At 30.5% G+C, this 19,420-nt stretch overlaps 2 protein-coding genes across 2 annotated transcripts; both read left to right on the top strand.

The window, feature by feature from the left end:
* The first annotated feature begins 2,525 nt into the window (after positions 1 to 2,525).
* Positions 2,526 to 6,730, top strand: LOC114408433 (endoglucanase 24-like). The gene is made up of 4 exons (XM_028371477.1): positions 2,526 to 3,040; positions 4,288 to 4,587; positions 5,403 to 5,564; positions 5,716 to 6,730. The coding sequence occupies exons 1-4, from the start codon at positions 2,633 to 2,635 to the stop codon at positions 6,319 to 6,321; spliced, it is 1,476 nt and encodes a 491-aa protein (XP_028227278.1). The 5' UTR covers positions 2,526 to 2,632; the 3' UTR covers positions 6,322 to 6,730.
* Positions 6,731 to 11,580: 4,850 nt separating this feature from the next.
* LOC114408432 (fructose-bisphosphate aldolase 1, chloroplastic-like) lies at positions 11,581 to 13,677 on the top strand. Its single transcript, XM_028371476.1, has 6 exons — positions 11,581 to 11,806; positions 11,955 to 12,224; positions 12,538 to 12,647; positions 12,722 to 12,812; positions 12,881 to 13,150; positions 13,225 to 13,677. The coding sequence occupies exons 1-6, from the start codon at positions 11,639 to 11,641 to the stop codon at positions 13,501 to 13,503; spliced, it is 1,188 nt and encodes a 395-aa protein (XP_028227277.1). The 5' UTR covers positions 11,581 to 11,638; the 3' UTR covers positions 13,504 to 13,677.
* Positions 13,678 to 19,420: the final 5,743 nt, after the last annotated feature.

Raw genomic sequence — 19,420 nt, 5'->3', positions numbered from 1 at the left:
TTAACCACCTTAAGTTTGCTTTCTAGTGGGATTTAATGTATTTTTAGAAGTTTCGATTCTTTGAATATGAGACAAGTCTTTCATTCGAATTTAATTACACTTAAAATTTTTGGAATATTTTTTTTCCAGGAGTATGTATATTATAAAAATCAATCTAGATTTTTTTCACAAACTTTTGTCAACTAAACTATATTGGTTGGATCTCACATTGGGTTAATTTGTTTGTAGATACCTTTAATTGTTTATTCATTTTTAATTATAATTTGAAGAATTAAAATATATTCTTTGATACATTATTCTTTTCTGTAGGATTTTTTTATTACTACATAGAATTAACATGAAATCCATTAAAGCATGTGAATTTTTTTCTTTATTTAGTAAAATTCTCATGAATTTTGTTCAATAATATAAATACAATGAAAAATGTGTGTAACAAGAAGAAGTCTTGATATTGTTTCTCTTAATTTAAAAAACGACGATGACAAGTGTGGTCTACAATGTTAAAGTTGGAAGAGGATTCTTTACCTTGTAGGTGTGGCAAAGTCCCTTGGCCATCAAAAACAAACAAACTGTCGGAGCTCAATCTCTAACTCTGTAAAGTCCATTCACAAAGTTATTGCACGCTAATAGCCTAACAGAGTGAAGAATATAATTATCGTCATAATTTAACGGAAAGCTTTATATTCCTTCCGTTTTTTTAAAACTCTTCATTTTTACAAGAAAAAGTATTGCCATTTATTATTTCTTTTAATATTTAAGAATAATATTATGTATTAATATTATTAATTATAGCTTTATCTTTATTTAATTTTTAAATATTTTATACACCTATTATAAACAAGAGAAATAATAGTGAGAATCATCCTATAAAAATTAATGTAAATGAATATATCAATTATATTTATTAATTTGTTATTAGGATAAAAAAAATTTAAATCCTAATAGTTTTTAATAGATTTAATTTTAGTCTTTCAAATTATTTTATCACTCTTAGTTGATGTAAAAAAATATTTATTTTTAAATAGTCTACGTCATCTCATATTTATAAGATGACACATATTTACACATTTACACATGTCATCTTGAAATAATAATTAATGCGCGATATTTATATGTACGTCTTATTATGTCAATAAGACATGCGTAATATATAAAGATTATTCATCATATTATTCCTTATTGGTGTTACCTTTTGTTTTGTGTTTAAAACTTAATTAAAAAAATAACTATTTCCTTGAGAATATAAATGTATAAACATTTTTTTTGCTCATACATTTTTAAAAAAAATTATTAATAACTGATAGAAACAAATAAAAGAATGAACCGTTAAGTTGAATTTGTGTGATATAAAGTCTGCGGGTACAGGCACCAACCTTATTTTACGTACTTGGCGTCTAAAGTAATCAAAATTGGGATCGATCTTCTAGGATTTGCGGAATGTTAAAGCAGATTAAAATTCTTTGAGTGCATGCACCAAATGGCAAGAACCAATTCCAATTTTTTTACAAGGCCAATGCTTTTTTATTCTCACTCATATTTTATGGAAACCAAATTGGCTTGAGAGGGATTAAAGAAGAACCAAAAATAAATGTGCACCGTCTCTTTTGGCTACCTTGAATGGAGAGATAAGTATATATTTTTGTCCCTTTGGCTTTGTCCTCGACCATGTATGTTTTTGGAATCCACTACTCCACTCCATGACCCACTATACTGTATCTTTTCAACTTCCAATTAACTACTTGTAAAACCCATATTCTCCCCTAAGAATCTGCAACTGCAAAGCACACAAAACTACATCGAATCTCAACGTGAACCGTCTGCTCAATTGTTAAATCTTAAATTTCTGCTATCGATCATGGCTTCTTACCTTTCTTCTTCAATAAGATTCCAGCCGTATACTCTACAAAATAATTCCAATGTTAATTAGTATTAAACTAGATAGATTTGTATGTATATGAGTGGATAAACAATACTCTAATGAATAAATAATACATGCATTCATTATGTAAACATTTTTTACACTTTTATCCAATTTAATAAATTGATATATTTGATGATAAAATAATTAAAGATTATTTCTTATTAGTTAATACTATAAGGATTAATTAAATTTTTAATCCTTGAACTTTTTCGAATTTTAATTTTTAACCATTCAATTATTTTTTGTCGATAGTTTTAGTTTCTCTAAAACAAATTTACTCATTTCAAATCAACTTGTTTAACATACAAGTCATGCAAAACAGGAAAGAACTTATTAAGAGACACATAACCTATGCAAATTATGAGCAAAACGAACCCCTTGTAAGGTTGGAATCATACTTACCTCTAATCCATTTTATAAAATCTAACTAATTTATTTATCAGTGTCAATAAAATTAGGTAATTAAGTTGGTAATATTAAAATAAGTTAACTAATCCGAGTGACAGAAAAAAATAAAAATAGAAGAAAGGGCCCACTACTGGAAATAAAAGGTCCCTCACCTCAACATTTGTGCATTTGTGGTACTGTTTGCATGTGAGGCTCACTGTCACACATCCCCTTCCCTCCAAATCTCTCTAAACTTGGTTTTCAAGACTCATCACTCCGCATTATAAATAAAAGCCACTGGTGACGGTTAATTAACAATCCAAAATGGCACCTCCCAATTTCAGAGCCTATTCTATTATTCTTATTCTTCTTTTCGTCAATTCAGGAAGCGCCCACAATTACCAGGAGGCATTGTCCAAGGCAATCCTATTCTTCGAGGGCCAACGTTCGGGTTTCTTGCCGCAAGACCAGAGACAGAACTGGCGCGCCAATTCGGGCCTCGGCGACGGCTGGACCTACAACGTCGACCTCACCGGCGGCTACTACGACGCCGGCGACAACATCAAATTCGGGTTTCCGATGGCATTCACCACCACAATGCTGTCCTGGAGCGTCATCGAATTCGGAGACATGATGCCTCCCAACGAGCACCGGAACGCCTTGGTCGCAATCCGTTGGGCAACCGATTATTTGCTCAAAACTGTTTCTCAGCCAAACCGCATTTTCGTTCAGGTATTTTTTTTTTTTTTTTGCCAATGGCTGTTTCGTAAATTCTCCTAACTCATCATGGATCACGGGCACAAAGGATGGACTCTCCATCTCTTTTTGTTTTTTATTATTAACTACTAATCACGTAATACATATTTTTACTTATTCAATTTAATTCTATGATAACTATTTTTCATTACACGTAGCATTATACTGATGGAATTTCAGACTGATGTTTACGAGTTTAATACTAATGCCTAATATTAGTAATTTTAATGTTTATTATAATTCTGACAAGTGTGAAACGAAGAGACACGAGAGGTATAATTTTAATTTTTATTGAACAACAATAAAAATAATGTCCGTGGCCGTATCCCACTCTCTTAAATCGTCCTGCAATTATTTATGCCCCGTTTCAGTTTATTCATTAATCATATCATGACGTGGCTTTCCATTTTGTTATTTTGATAACCGAAGCAAACGTCAAATTCTGTGCCTGTAATCACGAACGACATTGTGTTTTAGTTACAATTTGGATTAGGATTCATTAATAATCATTATCATTACTAGTACTATTTTTTCAAATGGAATTGGTCCTCTTAGGGGAAATTAAAATAAAAATTTACGGCATAATCTGGCCATACAACTACTTTTCATTAGACATGATATTTTTTTTTTGGGTACATAAACATAATACATTTTTTTAAGTTATTTTCAAGTATTTTTATCATTAAATTAAATTTCACGTAGATTTTTCCTAAACTAAATTCTTGAAATTCGTTTTTTATAATTAGAAAATAGTAAGTACTATAAAGTTTTATGCTACTAATTATTTGTCTTTTTGGTCTTGCACGAGTGGACCACTTTTGATTCGAAGTCCGTGAGTTTCATAGGCTTATCACTTTATGATATCAACTGTCCTCATGATTTCAGAATGCGAAATTTCATTTATTTTCCATTTGGATTCCTAAACCAGACGAATATACATGACCAACGCGCCAAGGATCCCAGTGTGTTCAATTCCCGTTGCATTTAACGAATAATTAAAATCAGGGCACCGGTTATCGACGTACCATGACAAATATTAATCTGTATCTTAAAAAATATTGGTTGAAGATCTTAAAAAATTATTGGAGATGAAAAATTATACTCTATAATTATTTTTACGTTTTTCTGTAATTTACATAATTTTTTTAGAAAAAAATTAACCAATATCTTTAAATCAGTAGTTAGGTTAAAGCACCAACTAATAAAAATAATAATTTATGTAGGTGGGTGATCCAATCTCGGACCACAATTGTTGGGAAAGGCCTGAGGACATGGACACAAGCAGGACAGTGTATGCTGTTGATGCACCAAACCCAGCTTCAGATGTAGCTGGTGAAACTGCTGCGGCACTAGCTGCTGCATCAATGGCTTTTCGTTCATCGGATCCTGCTTATTCAGACACTTTGCTTCGAAATGCTGCTAAGGCCTTTCAATTTGCAGATACCTATAGGGGTGCCTACAGTGACAATGCTGATGTTAGGAGTGGTGTTTGCCCATATTATTGTGACTTCGATGGTTATCAGGTAATTAATTCACTTGGGATTGCTTTTTTTCCTTTTAGATGCAATGGACTTTAATAAAAGCCTTAAAGGATACTGTTTTTAAGTTTCAATGCATGAGACGTTGAAAAGGATATATGGTCAATTCACAATGATATTGCCTTTACATAATATTAGTACTAGTAAAAGACTGAGCTGACAACTAAAGACGAAGCCATATATCATGCAAAATTCAATTATACCATGTTAATTTGTTGGTTTTTACTTTAGATATGGACCTATAGGAAGTGTCTAAGGTGAACTTTTGTTTATGGTAAAAAGATCTTAGCATTTAACTAGAAATATTGGATTAAATTTATGATGGTTTTTTACTTTAGATAGACCTATAATTTTTAAGTTGTTGGTTTTACTTTAGATAGACCTATGGTTTTTAATAATTTTAGAAAAATGAGATTAACTTAAAAACTAAATATATTTAACTTTTAAAATATTTTAACATTTTCTTTATTTAATAATTAAAAAGTTATTAAGAGACTACTTAAGAAGATTTAAAAATACTTGTTTCCATCCTGATATTATCCCATTCACATGAGCATGACTCATTAATGAAAGAGTTAAATTTACATGGGTCACGAGAATCTTAGGGTCCGTCTCAAAGTAACACATGTGACTATAGATTTTTCAATCAGCATCAAACTATATTGGACAAACATTATATTATTTGTAAGCAATATACATTATGTAATTATGTGTCAGAAAGAGTTCATTATTGTGGCAATTTGTGTACTTGGAATCACTTCGATTTGACACGTCAATTGTCATTTACTTTACATTAACAGGACGAATTGTTATGGGGAGCCGCATGGCTAAGGAGGGCCACTCAGGATGAAAATTTCCTCAACTACATTCAAAGCAATGGTAAAACCCTTGGTGCTGAAGACAATATAAATGAGTTTGGTTGGGACAACAAACATGCTGGCCTTAATGTTCTTGTCTCCAAGGTCAGCCTCCCATATATTTTCCCTCTTATGATCATCAATTGAATCAATATTGAAATTAAGTGACCATATATATCATCACATAATTTTCGCATACAAATTGAAGGGGGTATGAATTAATAATCATTTTCCTAACAAAATTTACCATTTTTAGGAAGTTCTAGATGGAAACGTAATGTCTCTTGAATCCTACAAGACTTCAGCAGAGAGCTTTCTGTGCACACTCATACCCGAAACATCAAGTTCACATATAGAGTACACTCCCGGTGGACTCATATACAGGCCTGGGGGCAGCAACTTGCAACATGCAACTTCAATTGCTTTCCTTGAATTGGTTTACGCCAATTACCTATCTCGCACTTCGCAAACCATAAATTGTGGGAACATCTATGTTAACGCACAAACACTTCGCCAGCATGCTAAGAAGCAAGTTGATTACATTTTGGGAGATAACCCAATGCGTATGTCCTACATGGTTGGCTACAGCAACAAGTATCCGCAACATATTCACCATCGTGGCTCCTCTTTACCCTCTATTAAGGACCATCCTCAGTTCATTGCCTGCAAAGAAGGCTCAATCTACTTCAACTCAAGCAATCCTAATCCTAATGTTCTCGTGGGAGCCATTGTGGGAGGACCCGGAGAAGATGATGTGTATGAGGATGATAGGGCTGATTTTAGGAAGTCCGAACCAACCACATACATTAATGCACCATTTGTTGGGATTTTAGCATACTTTGTTGCCAATCCCAACCCTTGATTAGTTACTATAATTGGCGTACAGCTTTTTGTAAATAAAAAACATATATATACTACAGAAAAGATGTCTCTCATCTTGAGAAAAAGCAAGAGTGAAGAGGTTTGCTCTGTGTTGGATACGTAGGAGGAATGCTACAGAGTTTCAAGTCCCAGAAATTGTTCGTATCTTTTTCACTGGGAAGCGTGAAGAGCAAAAAGCTCGATTACAACAAGGTTTTTTTTTTTTTTTCTTGCTTTGGCCAAGAAATATGAGTGAGATTGCCATAGTGTGGATTTTTCTTTCTTTCTTTTTTTCTTTTTTACTCAACACATCATATTGTGTGTATCATTCTTGATCATAATTATTTGGAAAATCAAATGTGTGGTTTCCTTTGTCGTGAATTTAATAAAAGATTTAGGCCTTGTTTGAATAAACTTTTCTATCTGTAACTATAAGAAAACAAAATAAAAAGAAAAAAAGGAAAACCTTTTTCATAAGATAAATTAACTTATCCACAAGTTAAAAATAAATTCTGAAAAAAAGTTAATATGAAAAGAATTTATTAACTAATTTACGTATAAATTAATTTTAGTTTATGAAAAAGTATTTTTTTTATTTTATGTTGTTATTTTTCTTCTAATATAAGTGCTCTTAGAAAAAATTTGTCTATAATTAAATTTATAAATGATAAAATCTGTGTATGTATACCTCACTAAACACGCGCACTGTTTTCATTTTGCAATTAAATATATATATATATATTGCGATTTATACGCTACGTTATCCCATGCTTTTGGCTACCATTTCTATATTGGTTGCTAAGCCTTTCAAGGTATATATATAATTATAAGAGACTGGTAACCAGTATATTTAAGTATTGGTAATGTTCAAGCTAGGAAAACTTAGAGATTTTTTCTTTGATTGAGAATGAAGGTCTTCAAACCACCGGAGGGAGGCAAGAATCGTAATCAAGAAAAGATTCATTTTTTTTCGTGATAAGTTGTCGGGCAATCAGAATCCACTACGGATCTTATTCAAAATGGAAAGATATAGTGTTCATATCACCACACCATGGAGTCATATTTGAACGATTTACTAGAATCAGAGTGACTTGATTCTTGAATCAGCCAGTAATAGGGGGATTTTGGTTTCCTAACTAGTCTATTATTATGTGGGAATTCATCTCATTTGCAAATATTGCAACCTGCCCAAAATTAAACGGTGCCGCTGGCTACTTAAATGGTGGAAGGATCAAGCAGGAGAGCATTGAATTTGCCAAAGCGTAACCCTGCCACCGTTACTGACTTAAATCATGGGACAAATTATATGTACGACGATTCACTGGTGGTTGAAAAAGGAAAATGATCATGTTGCGGGAGGTATTACTACTATTTGTGTAGCAGTTGGAGAGTGATTAGTACTAGTATTTCAACCACCACAGCAACACCTACCATTACCAATGTTATTTTTCACCAACCCATATTAATTGGTCTCACGACCTCCGCTATATATTTCTGGGTTTGCCTTCCCGCCGCATTCCGCATGCTGTTCTCATTAATTATATATAACACTTTTTCAGGGCTAGGTGATGCTTCACAAGAACACCAATGGCCACTGACCCTCTGACCGGGATGCATGTTAATTGTTGATGCAATTAAGGTCACACAACTCGTGAACTTGGCACCAAAGGCATACCCAGTGTTACTTGAGAATTGATACTATTAACATTCTAATTCAAACAATTAAATTTTTTTTTCTGTTTTCGTCTTTAATTATAAGATAATTTTAATTAATTTGAAAAACAGTTAATCACATTAAATCTACTAGTTATTTGTATTATTATTTCAAAGTTATTCTTTTCTTAGTACATTTTTAATAGGTGTTATTACACATTGATCTTAAATACAAGAACTCATCTTGTTAAGATTTGCTTTTAGAGGAAGGGATTTGATCTCCACCATGACAAGACCCTTCTTGTAGAAGAATATTTTAAGATTAGCATGCGAATAAAAAAATTAATCCAACCTTTCAGTATAGACTTATTCTTTTATTGTTCTAATAAATATTAAAAGGTAATTCCTCGTGGAAACTATAAAAAGTAATTTAAAATCATAAAATTTGATATTTAATTGGATTAAAAAATTAGACAGATATTTAAAGTCACGTGACAATGCAGAGTTCACAAAAAAAATTAACTAAAATTATAAATTTTGATCTTTTATTGAAGATATTTTTATCTCTTTATTCACTTAATTATTTTTCATTAATGTTAACGCTAAGGGTTTAATCCTATGATTTCATTTGTGTTTGATATGAATCATTGTTTCTATTGTGATAACTTCACCTAAATTGAGAAAATGCCTTCATGGAGATGAACGTAATATTTTTTGTCCATTAATCATTGTTTCTATTATGTAACATAGGGTTTGCAATTTTCAATTTGTATCTGATTCGTGTTAATTTATGGTGTGTTTGGTTTGTATTTTTATTTTCTGTTTTCATTTTCTGAAAACTATTTTCATTTTCAAAAGATTAAAATTCTGAAAACATATTTGATTTGACTTCTTGTTTTCTGCTTTCAAAAAATAAAAACACTAAAAATGCGTTTTCAAAAAGAAATGTATTTTTAGATTTGCTTAAAATTATATTTCTTGTCACCACGTTTTCATTTTACCCAGAATGAGGTTACTGGTTTCAAACTGAAAACATTGAAAATAAGATTTTATTGTTTCCAGTTTTTGATTCGTTTGGAAAAATATTTTGATCAAAAATGAAAATAGAAATCCAACTAAATGCATTTCCATCGTCATTTTTATTTCTAGTAAAAATGAAAAAGAAAATATCCAAACCAAGCATCCCCTTATATTTTTTTTGGAGGGTTGGTTGTTGCGAGAGAGCATGAGACAGAGGTTTTTTGCCTCTTGTTTGTTGCCTTAAGTTAGGTACCATTGTCTCTAAGCATTTGGCACACCCTTTTTTTTTTGTGGCATTTGGCTTTTAGGTTCCATTTCATGTAAACATCTAAAATTATATAATTGAGATATGATTGGGAAAAAGGGGGAAAGGGAGAGGGGGTTTCCTTTGTGCTTTTTGACTTACAATTGACTGAAAGATGGCGAAAACTTCGGGATTTAGTAATTGTTGCAATTAATAAAAGTATCTCAATAATGCTTCTTGAACAACCTTTTAGTCTGCCAATTAATTTTTCTTAATGATTTTCCTGGTAAGTTGGATGAAGCGCTAGACCAACTAATAGAAGCCATGAATCCTCATTCAGGTATGCTTTATGCTACTCAAGGTGCAAATTAAACCCAGACATGATGTTCGGAAGAAAAATAAAAATCACCAGGGTTTCTTACAATAAATTATTAGATGGTTTGAGATCGTTATGATTCTCATTAATTTTTATATGACATATAGTCTAGTATTATTAAAAAAAAAATTAAATAATCTTGTGCCTCACGGAGTAAAGATATGGGCATGGATTGGATCCAATATTTAATTTGAGTCTGTACCTGTATTTGGGACGGCTCTTGCTATTTACATACCATTTTTACTATGAACACCTCCATATCCCTCTTTTTTCCTTTCAATTATTCATTATACCCTTTTTCTTAAAGAAGTACATCCCTTTCGCTTTTTGGAAATGTATTTCTGGAATTACATATACTTATTTCAGAAATATATCTCCAAAAATCATGATTCACAGTTCTAGAGATATACTTTCAAAATATCACTTGAGAATTAAGATGGTAAACATTTTCATTATTATTATACAATATTTTGTGTTTTCCTTCATGTGACACTGTGTTTCAAGATACATTCATCACTAACTTAATATATTATACACCTTAATTACAAAGAAAAGCTTTTGACGATGGTTTGTTTCCTTTAAGTGCCACATGAAGTTAGTGATAAACGTATCTTGAAACGTATTGTCACATGAAGGAAAAAACAAAATAGTATATAATAATGATGAAAACATAATATTATATAATGAATATATAGTGAAGATAGTTTAAAAATAGGGTTTAAAGAATAATAAAAATAAGATTTTAGATAGAATTTAAAGAACACTAATGATAAGATGAAAATAAAACTAATAAATATGGGTATAAGATAAGTGTTAATCATAAATTTTTTTTATTTCTTGTAAACCATCTTAATTCTTAAGTGATATTTTATTGAAAAATATATACTTATTCCAGAAGTATACCTCAGAAACTATAAATTATAGTTTCGAAGATACATTTTCATAATAGGTATATGTAATTTTGGAAATATATTTTCAGAAAGCAAAATGGGTGTACTTTTTTAACAAATAGAGTATAATGGGCAATTGAGAGGTAGAAAGATAGTACGGGGGTGTAATAGCAAGTGCCTTTGGGACCAAAAAGGAGTAAAGTTGGGCTTCTTTTAGTGGGCCTACTATTTATGGGATGGAATATGGAATTTTGTAATACCAAAAATGGAAAACGAGAAATTGGATCGAGCATCCCTCCCTCCCTAACCCGAGAGTGTTTTGACTGATTTTGAGTTAAACGGTAAAGGAAAAAAAATGTGAAGATATGCAGCTTTGATCGTCAAGTAAGGGCTAGAGCAATATCACGATCTCTTAAGCTTTCCTATAGCCACACAGCACTTTCTATTATTCGTGTGTTCTTCAAATCTTTATAGCGAATTGGGATCCTCTAGAGTCTAGAGTAGAGGAAAAACAATCTTGATTTCTATTGACACTCAAGAAACATCTTCCAAGATGAAAAAGGCTTGAAATGGATACGTTTAGTTCAGCTGTTTCGTTAATAATTAATAATTAAAAAAAACACTTTATTTTTACTTTTTCTTTCATTTAAAATTTTATACCAAATATATTAAAGAAACATTTTATAACTATTGGTAAAAAGCCAAAAAAAAACTCCAACTAACCAACAATTGTCATTCTCTTACTAAAATATTTATGGTATGAAGCAAAGCAACTTGGTATTTCTGGAATGCATTTAAACCAGCGGAGCAGTGTAAGTGCCTTTTGGCATGGGAGGGATTGATAAGGAATGATAGGGAGCAGATCCTGTCACTGAATCAAACAGCTAGCAGCTAGGCCAATTGTAACCTCATTAGTTAGTTTTGTATCCTCTGGGACATAGGTTTGAAATTATTGATATCTTGGTGTTTGGAGGTTAGAAAAAAACCATGTATTATCATCCACGTGTCAAGCGAGGAGACGCGGGGTGAGCTCAGCCTCAGACGAAACATCACTTGGAGAGTTATAAATGCAGAGAGAGGGAATTCATGTGTGGTGGAAAGGTTGCTTGGCGGGGATAAGATTAAAGATTCAACAATGGCCTCTGCTTCTGCTACTCTTCTCAAGTCATCTCCTGTTCTTGACAAGTGCGAGTGGGTCAAAGGCCAGACCCTTCGCCAACTTCTCGTGAGATGCAACCCTTCCTCAGCATCAGCTCTCACCATCAAAGCTGCTTCCTATGCTGACGAGCTCGTCAAAACCGCCGTATGTTATTAGCCTATTTATACTACTAACAACCATAATTAAATGCCAAGGGTGTCTATAACTCAATTGGTTAAGTTATTGTAAATCTATTAATGAAATTCAATTTAGTTCCACTAATTTGTAATATGGTTTGATTATGTGAGTGCAGAAAACAGTGGCCTCACCGGGGCGTGGTATTTTGGCGATGGATGAGTCAAATGCAACCTGCGGGAAGCGTTTGGCATCTATTGGGTTAGAGAACACAGAAGCTAATCGGCAGGCATACCGTACCCTACTTGTGACAGTACCTGGTCTTGGTGAATACATCTCTGGTGCCATTCTCTTTGAGGAAACTCTCTACCAATCCACTGTCGATGGAAGGAAGATCGTCGACGTACTTGTTGACCAAAACATTGTTCCCGGTATCAAGGTCGACAAGGTAAGCCTCCCAATTAATATTACTCTCCACTCTTCCAACTTCAACTAGCATTTTTTTTTTTTTTTAATGAGGAGTGATGAAAATGAAATTTGAAGACTCCAGCCACTACAAGAATAGAAATTTTTTACAAGCAAAAATGAAAAGATTGTTTGGTAGGTGCAGTAAATTGATTATATAAGGTTCATTAAACAGCCAATTAATTACAACATGTACGTAGAATCTTTTATGGGCCAAACAAGTAAAATCTTTCTATAATATATGAAAGCGTATGAATGTTAACACGTGATTTCATTTCATGTACTGTAAACAATAGGGTTTGGTGCCCCTAGCTGGTTCGAACGATGAGTCATGGTGCCAAGGTCTTGATGGTCTTGCGTCTCGCTCAGCTGCATACTACCAGCAAGGTGCCCGTTTCGCCAAATGGTGAGTGTGTGTGTGTATCTCCACAAAAATCAGAATATCCATTGATGCCTATTAATTTTATATTTAAACTATAGGCGTACTGTTGTGAGCATCCCCAACGGTCCCTCTGCTCTGGCAGTGAAGGAAGCTGCCTGGGGTCTAGCTCGCTATGCTGCAATTTCACAGGTAAGAAATATTATGCAAGTAACTATGAGTGATTTTGTTTATTGCATCTAATGGGATTAATGAATTAGGAGAACGGGTTGGTCCCAATTGTGGAGCCAGAGATCTTGCTTGATGGTGAGCATGGGATTGACAGGACATTCGAAGTAGCCCAAAAGGTGTGGTCAGAGGTATTCTTGTACCTGGCTGAGAACAATGTCCTGTTGGAAGGTATTCTCCTCAAGCCTAGCATGGTTACTCCAGGAGCCGAGTCCAAGGACAAGGCCACTCCTCAGCAAGTTGCTGATTACACCCTCAAGCTCCTTCACAGGAGAATCCCACCTGCTGTCCCTGGAATCATGGTACGTAAGACATTCCTTGTTACTGCAAACAAACAATTAACCATGGTAATGACCAAAGTTGTTGTGTTGTGCAGTTTCTGTCTGGCGGACAATCTGAGGTTGAAGCAACCTTGAACTTGAATGCTATGAACCAGTCTCCAAACCCATGGCACGTGTCCTTCTCCTACGCCAGAGCTCTCCAAAACACCTGCTTGAAGACATGGGGTGGACTCCCTGAGAACGTGAAGGCTGCTCAAGATGCACTCCTTTTCCGTGCCAAGTCCAACTCACTCGCTCAGCTTGGAAAGTACACTGCCGAGGGTGAATCTGAGGAAGCCACTCGGGGAATGTTCGTCAAAGGTTACTCCTACTAAGATCATCTTGCCACACATGCTACAGTAACCCAAGGATCCAACATTAATTTGTCTAAATTGTGTTTGTGGTTTATATAGTCTTGGACACTATTTTTAATGATGATTATTACTTGTACCTTTTCAACTTAATGAACTTCTAGCCAATCAATTACGAATCTTGGACTTCAACGTGCACCATCATGTTCGAAACTCTTGGAACTTTGATAAAAAGAAAATTTTGATTACTCACCCCATATTTATAGTTTAACATTTTAATTTTCTGTTAGTTCTAAAAATAATCTTTTTAATTTTTATAATTTACATTTTAAATCTCTTTTAATCTCTATAATTTAAAAATAATTTTTTCCGTTTCTATATTTTATACTTTAATTCTCTTTTAGTTTTTATTATTAAAATATAAGTAATATTATTAATCACAATCAACTACAAAAATATTAACAAGTAATTCTTAATTAATTTATCGTAAGATAATTTGTAATAAAAAAATAATTAATAATTTATAACTAAATTATAATTAATTATTTTTATATTTTTTATAATAAGGATTAAAAAATAATTAAAATATAAATTATAAGAACTAAAAATATTATAAATTATAGAGACTAAAAAATAATAAGAAGTAAAAAACTTATTTTTAAACTATAAAGACAAAAAAAAATTAAAATATAAATTATAAAGACGAAAAAACTCACTTTATTATAAAGAATTACATTAAACTCAAATCATTAAATTAACCTCCTTACATTTTATGATTTTTAATAAATTTGAAAATATATATTTTTACTTATTTTTCATAATAAAATATTTATTATTAATAATGAGAATATATATTTTATTTTATTATTTTTAAAATACATGAATTCGTTTGTTTATAATAGAGGCACTTTTTACATTTTAAAAAATCCGTAAATATTATGTAAGGCCGAAAAGAAAGAAGCAAAATATATAAATAAAAAAATGCATTTGCCGCTTAAACCTTAAATTATCTGTTACGATATATATAGTGAGCCTGCACGTGGCATCAGAGCAATGCAGGAAGGAACAACGTAATTTACGCACCAAGACGTGGAAGTGATGGAACTCAAGCTTTGCTAAAGCCTCTTTATAGGCTTAATTTTACTTTTGCATGGATTCATGAACGGATGCTTAATTAGTAATTAAACCTCTTGAAACACGGTAACTGGTAGCTAGAAGGTCAATTTCGTTATGTTATTGTCCCAACCAAATCGACTATTCCTGCAAAGCGACTAGGGACCCAAACAGACAGAGAAATTAATACTTCTAGTATTTATAGAATTGACTTTAATGTGAATATTTTTTTATTTATTGAAATCAAAGACATATATCCAGCTTATAATCACTCACCTATTCAATAATTGAGTTAAACTTTATTGATTGTGAATATATTTCCCTAAATGTCATTTAGCAATATATTGTTATATATAATAAATTTGTTAAATTTTGTGATGATTATTGTAAAATTCATCCAAAAAATAATCTTTATTTGGTCAATAATTTAAAAATATTTTTACTAATATGATTATTAGAGTCTTATTTATAAATTTGGGAGAAATGTTAATATAACTTATTATTTTTTTATTTTTAATACTATGTTTATCAATAGGTAAAATTATATGTTCTCTTCATTAATAAATAAATTCCAAAATATTTAGTAATACCCTATACCGAACTAAATTATGTCTTAGATATGATTTTGATGCTTATATAATTTATTTGCAGGTGTACTCTAACTTTGGCTAATCTATGTAATTCATATATTATCAGAAATTTATTGATTTCAGAGTAACTTACACATAGAGAAATTTAACTAGAACTCCATAAGGAAGAACTCTCAGAAAGAAAGAAAAAATTGGTATGAATTGTCAGTGTTAGAGAGAAAAAAAATTCCATTCTCTCTACACATTTTAAGCCATGGTCTTAATGAGGCAACAATAACACATGTTAAAATGAGACTAATTTCTTTTTTTTTAACAATATTTATTAATCTAATAGGTATAAAAAGTTCAAAACATGGATATTAATTTCCCCTGACAAAGTTATTTCCATTCCCAATATTAGTTGTTAGATGTTAAATTTTTGTTTTTGGTGATACAGATATTTTTTTTTTGTTAATGGAACAATTTAAAATTATTATTATTATTTTATTTCTTTCTTTCTTCCTCATCAAATTAATTTTATAACTCTTTCTTTAAAGATAAAATATCTATCTATTTAACATGTAAGAGATTAACTTTTTGAAATAATATTATGATTAAAAAGCGGAATGATCTATAAATATTTTTTCAATATATAAGATCACATGTTTAAAAAATATAAATTCTTTTTACTTAAATTAAACTAAGTATCACGTTCAAAGTATGATAAATAGTTAGCGTGACAGGCGAAAAAGAGCAGGTTTGATCAATAGATCCCCGACGTGATGCACGCTTCAGCTTGTACGGAGCCACACATTTGTTGTTTTCAGTTTCTACTTTCTTGTAAATCTAATTTAACAAATGAGTTCACGCTACAAGGAGGCCCAATTATGTTCACCTACCATGCTGTTTAACATGTTAATAGAAAAATAAACACTATTATGAGTCTGTTTGGATTTCTGCTGGCAGGATCAAAGTTTGAAAAAAAACAAAGTTTAAGATTATGTTTAGTTACATCCCAAAGTATGTTTGAGATATTTTTACAATTAATTTGTAAATTTAACTTCATAAATTTTAATCCAAATATACACTATAAAAATATCTTATTATATGATATACTAAAGATGTTTAACTTAATTGATATGTCTAAGTTATTGTCAACTTCTTGGTAGGGATAAAAAAAATGTTATCATTTGGGGGTAAAGGAAGAGAAATAATTATACAATATAAGCCTATGTGATACATTATTGAATTTCAACTTAATTATATTTTTATCTTTTTTAGGTATCTCAAGTGTGTTGATGGTCCTTAATTTTAAATGTATTTATTTATTTTAAGTATTATAGTTGTGTGATTTTGATTCTTTTATTGAATTTTCATTAAATATTTAACACACATTTATCATTCAATATTACATAAACAAAAATTGTTAAATATTTAATTAAGTAATAATAGAGGGATCAAAGTAATATAATCATAATGATATTGAAATACTTAATTTGCTTAATTAAAATCCGATGAACTTAAATCACACAATTAAGATTTTAGGAAAACACAATTAAGCTTTTTTTATTAACAGATATTAATTGTTAATTGTTAATTATTTTAATAGTAAGAAAATTAAGCTTAATTTTATTAGAAGTGAAGAAAAGCAAACTTACAAGGTGATTAGCGGGTATAGTCTCTTTTACTTAAAATGTAAATTTATTATATCAAGACTCTTTCAAAGGGAAAGGTTCATTTTAGAGACAAAAGTATAAAGTTATACTTATTCTTTTTTTATCAAATTAATAATACACATTAACACACGAGATATAAGATAATAAATCTTCACTGTTTAATTATATCTAAATGATTAAAATTAAAAAAGTACTTAGAGTCACATAATTATTAACTGTTACATGACTTTTAACATTTTTTTTGTTATAATATTACCATTCATTATAAGATTTTGACGGGTAAAATTCATCGCTCTTGACATAAAAAATACTTCAATAACTTGATGCACTTTGTTTAAAAGAATCAATATAACCTTAATCTTTGATGAAAAAAATAAAAATAGAGATAAAATAAAAAATATTATATATATTTTTTTAAAAAAAAATGAAAACTCCTATTTTTTCAAAGTTTAATTATTTTAAATTATAAAGTTTAATTGTTGGTATATTAATTCGATTTTTTCAGAAAAAAAATATTAATTTGATTCTATCACTCCTCATAAATTTAAAAAGGAAAATGAATTTTTCACACTCATTTACCCATTTTTTGTTTTGATAATTTTAAGAGTGTAAAAAGTGTAATGGAAAGAAGAAGGTTAGTGGCTAGGACTTCTCTTGTTTGGTAACGAGAAGAAAAATGATGGAAGTCTATTGTGCGTCTCACAATTTTATTTTCTCTGAATTATGATAAAGACAATAGGACAAGTTATCTTTTAAATAACAAAGTTATCTTTTATGCAGTACATGTCTATTATTTCTAATAATAAGATAAATTATCATATAAGGAAGGCAATGTTTTTATATCAAACTATTTTATGTTGTACCTTACTCATATAGTGATCACTATTTTCTTTGGAAGAGAAAATGCAATGATACCAAATGATATTTTATATCAAAATTTCCACCTAATTCTAACATTATTAAACACCACTTTTTTTTTTCTTTCGATTCAAATAACTTAAAAGTCTACTTATTTTCTTCTTAATTATTTTTATTCCTTTTTTTCACTTTCCAGCCAAGCATTTTAAGACATATCTAAGGAAATAATTTATTAGAATTATATATATATATATTTTTTATTATAATATTTACATGGATCTCACATAGTCACAATATTATTTTCATTTACTTTATGTAATTCATCATTTTAATGATGTTATTATAAAAATATTAAATAAATCCCACAAATCACCTTACATTTAATATTTTAGTTCTGTGTGAGGCTCCTTTTTCTTTATTTGGTAATTATTTAAATAAACAACCGATTATTAAGAAATCAGTAATTATGTATTTATTTAAAAAAATTAAGAAATATATGGACCAAGAAAATTATACTGTATAATGTTATATTATTATATAAATTAAAAAATGTCAATAAAAATTAAAAATATCAAATAAAATTTGATTATATTTTAATGAACCACTGCAATGCTTTATTTGTTATGGTGAAAAGAAAAATAATAAATTAAGGAAGGAAAGAAAACAAAACACCGTGATTGAAGTTCGTTCCGTTTTCGGGATGTACGTACGGAAGAAAAGAAAGAAAATTATACCACGCGCTTTCGTTCAGTTTTGGATAGAACAATAATAAAACAAAGGTTTTCTTATAAAAAAAAACTTTTACAGTTTTATTTATCTCATTTCTCATTCTTTATTTAAGATATCAAGGTTAAAATTAAATAAATTTTTAATCTCTATAAAGTTTATATTTTTAATTTTAGTTTTTATATTTCTAATCTTTCGTTTAGTTTCATCAAATAAATATCAAATTTTGAGTGACTAAGAAAAGATAAATACGAACAAAAATTTCTAACCTCATAGATTGATATTAATGATGGACAATAAATGAGAAATTAGAAATGTACTTTTTTAAATAAAAAAATTTGAAGTTTTATAAATAAAGAAGTATACTATTTTGATTTGATTTTTATTTCTTTTCATTCTCTACGTAACCAATTTATAAAATCCTCTTATTGTTTAGTACTCTTTTTGTTCAATACACAATGAACGAGATCATTTAAAAAAGGTCAGGGAAGAACAAAAAGTTAAGTTAAGAAAAAGAGATAAAGAAGAGGATGTAATAAAGTGAATGTGGAAATGTCGGAATCCTGTGAAATTGACGCTCCCAAGTTCCAGGTGTGAGTGAGAGAGAAAAGAAACCGACCACACACTCTCTCTCTTACATTGCATGGTGTGGTGCGGTGGCGTTACAACCTTTCTCTTTCAGATCGTGGGTCGTTAACTTGTACCCATTTTCACTACCCCTTCCCCTACTCTTCTTAATCTATTCAATCCCATTGAACAATCTGAACTTTTATGTTTTTGTGCAAGAAAAATCTAAACTTGGACGATACGTCACACGCCTTGTGAATCGTACTAAGATTTTTTATACTATTCTGGGTTTTGAGTAACTCTAGTCTACTCAAAGGTTTGAACTTTGAACTCTGAAGCAGTTAGTTGTGTTGAGTAAGTGGCATTGAGGTGCCTGCCAATGCCATGTAGTGAATTCTGAAGAGACCAATTCGTGTGTTATTTTAGTTTTAC

Source organism: Glycine soja, chromosome 4, assembly GCF_004193775.1.
Source record: "Glycine soja cultivar W05 chromosome 4, ASM419377v2, whole genome shotgun sequence".
Taxonomy (NCBI): Eukaryota; Viridiplantae; Streptophyta; class Magnoliopsida; order Fabales; family Fabaceae; genus Glycine; species Glycine soja.
The sequence above is the reverse complement of the archived record's forward strand: the minus strand, read 5'-3'. Positions and strand labels throughout refer to the sequence as shown.

Bases quoted from the DNA above. Each gene is read 5' to 3' on its own strand.
- LOC114408433 (XM_028371477.1), top strand. From the start codon at position 2,633: ATGGCACCTCCCAATTTCAGAGCCTATTCTATTATTCTTATTCTTCTT. The intron at 4,588-5,402 runs GTAATTAATTCA...TTACATTAACAG, and splicing joins GTGACTTCGATGGTTATCAG to GACGAATTGTTATGGGGAGC. The intron at 5,565-5,715 runs GTCAGCCTCCCA...TACCATTTTTAG, and splicing joins TTAATGTTCTTGTCTCCAAG to GAAGTTCTAGATGGAAACGT.
- LOC114408432 (XM_028371476.1), top strand. From the start codon at position 11,639: ATGGCCTCTGCTTCTGCTACTCTTCTCAAGTCATCTCCTGTTCTTGAC. The intron at 12,225-12,537 runs GTAAGCCTCCCA...TGTAAACAATAG, and splicing joins CCGGTATCAAGGTCGACAAG to GGTTTGGTGCCCCTAGCTGG. The intron at 13,151-13,224 runs GTACGTAAGACA...TGTGTTGTGCAG, and splicing joins CTGCTGTCCCTGGAATCATG to TTTCTGTCTGGCGGACAATC.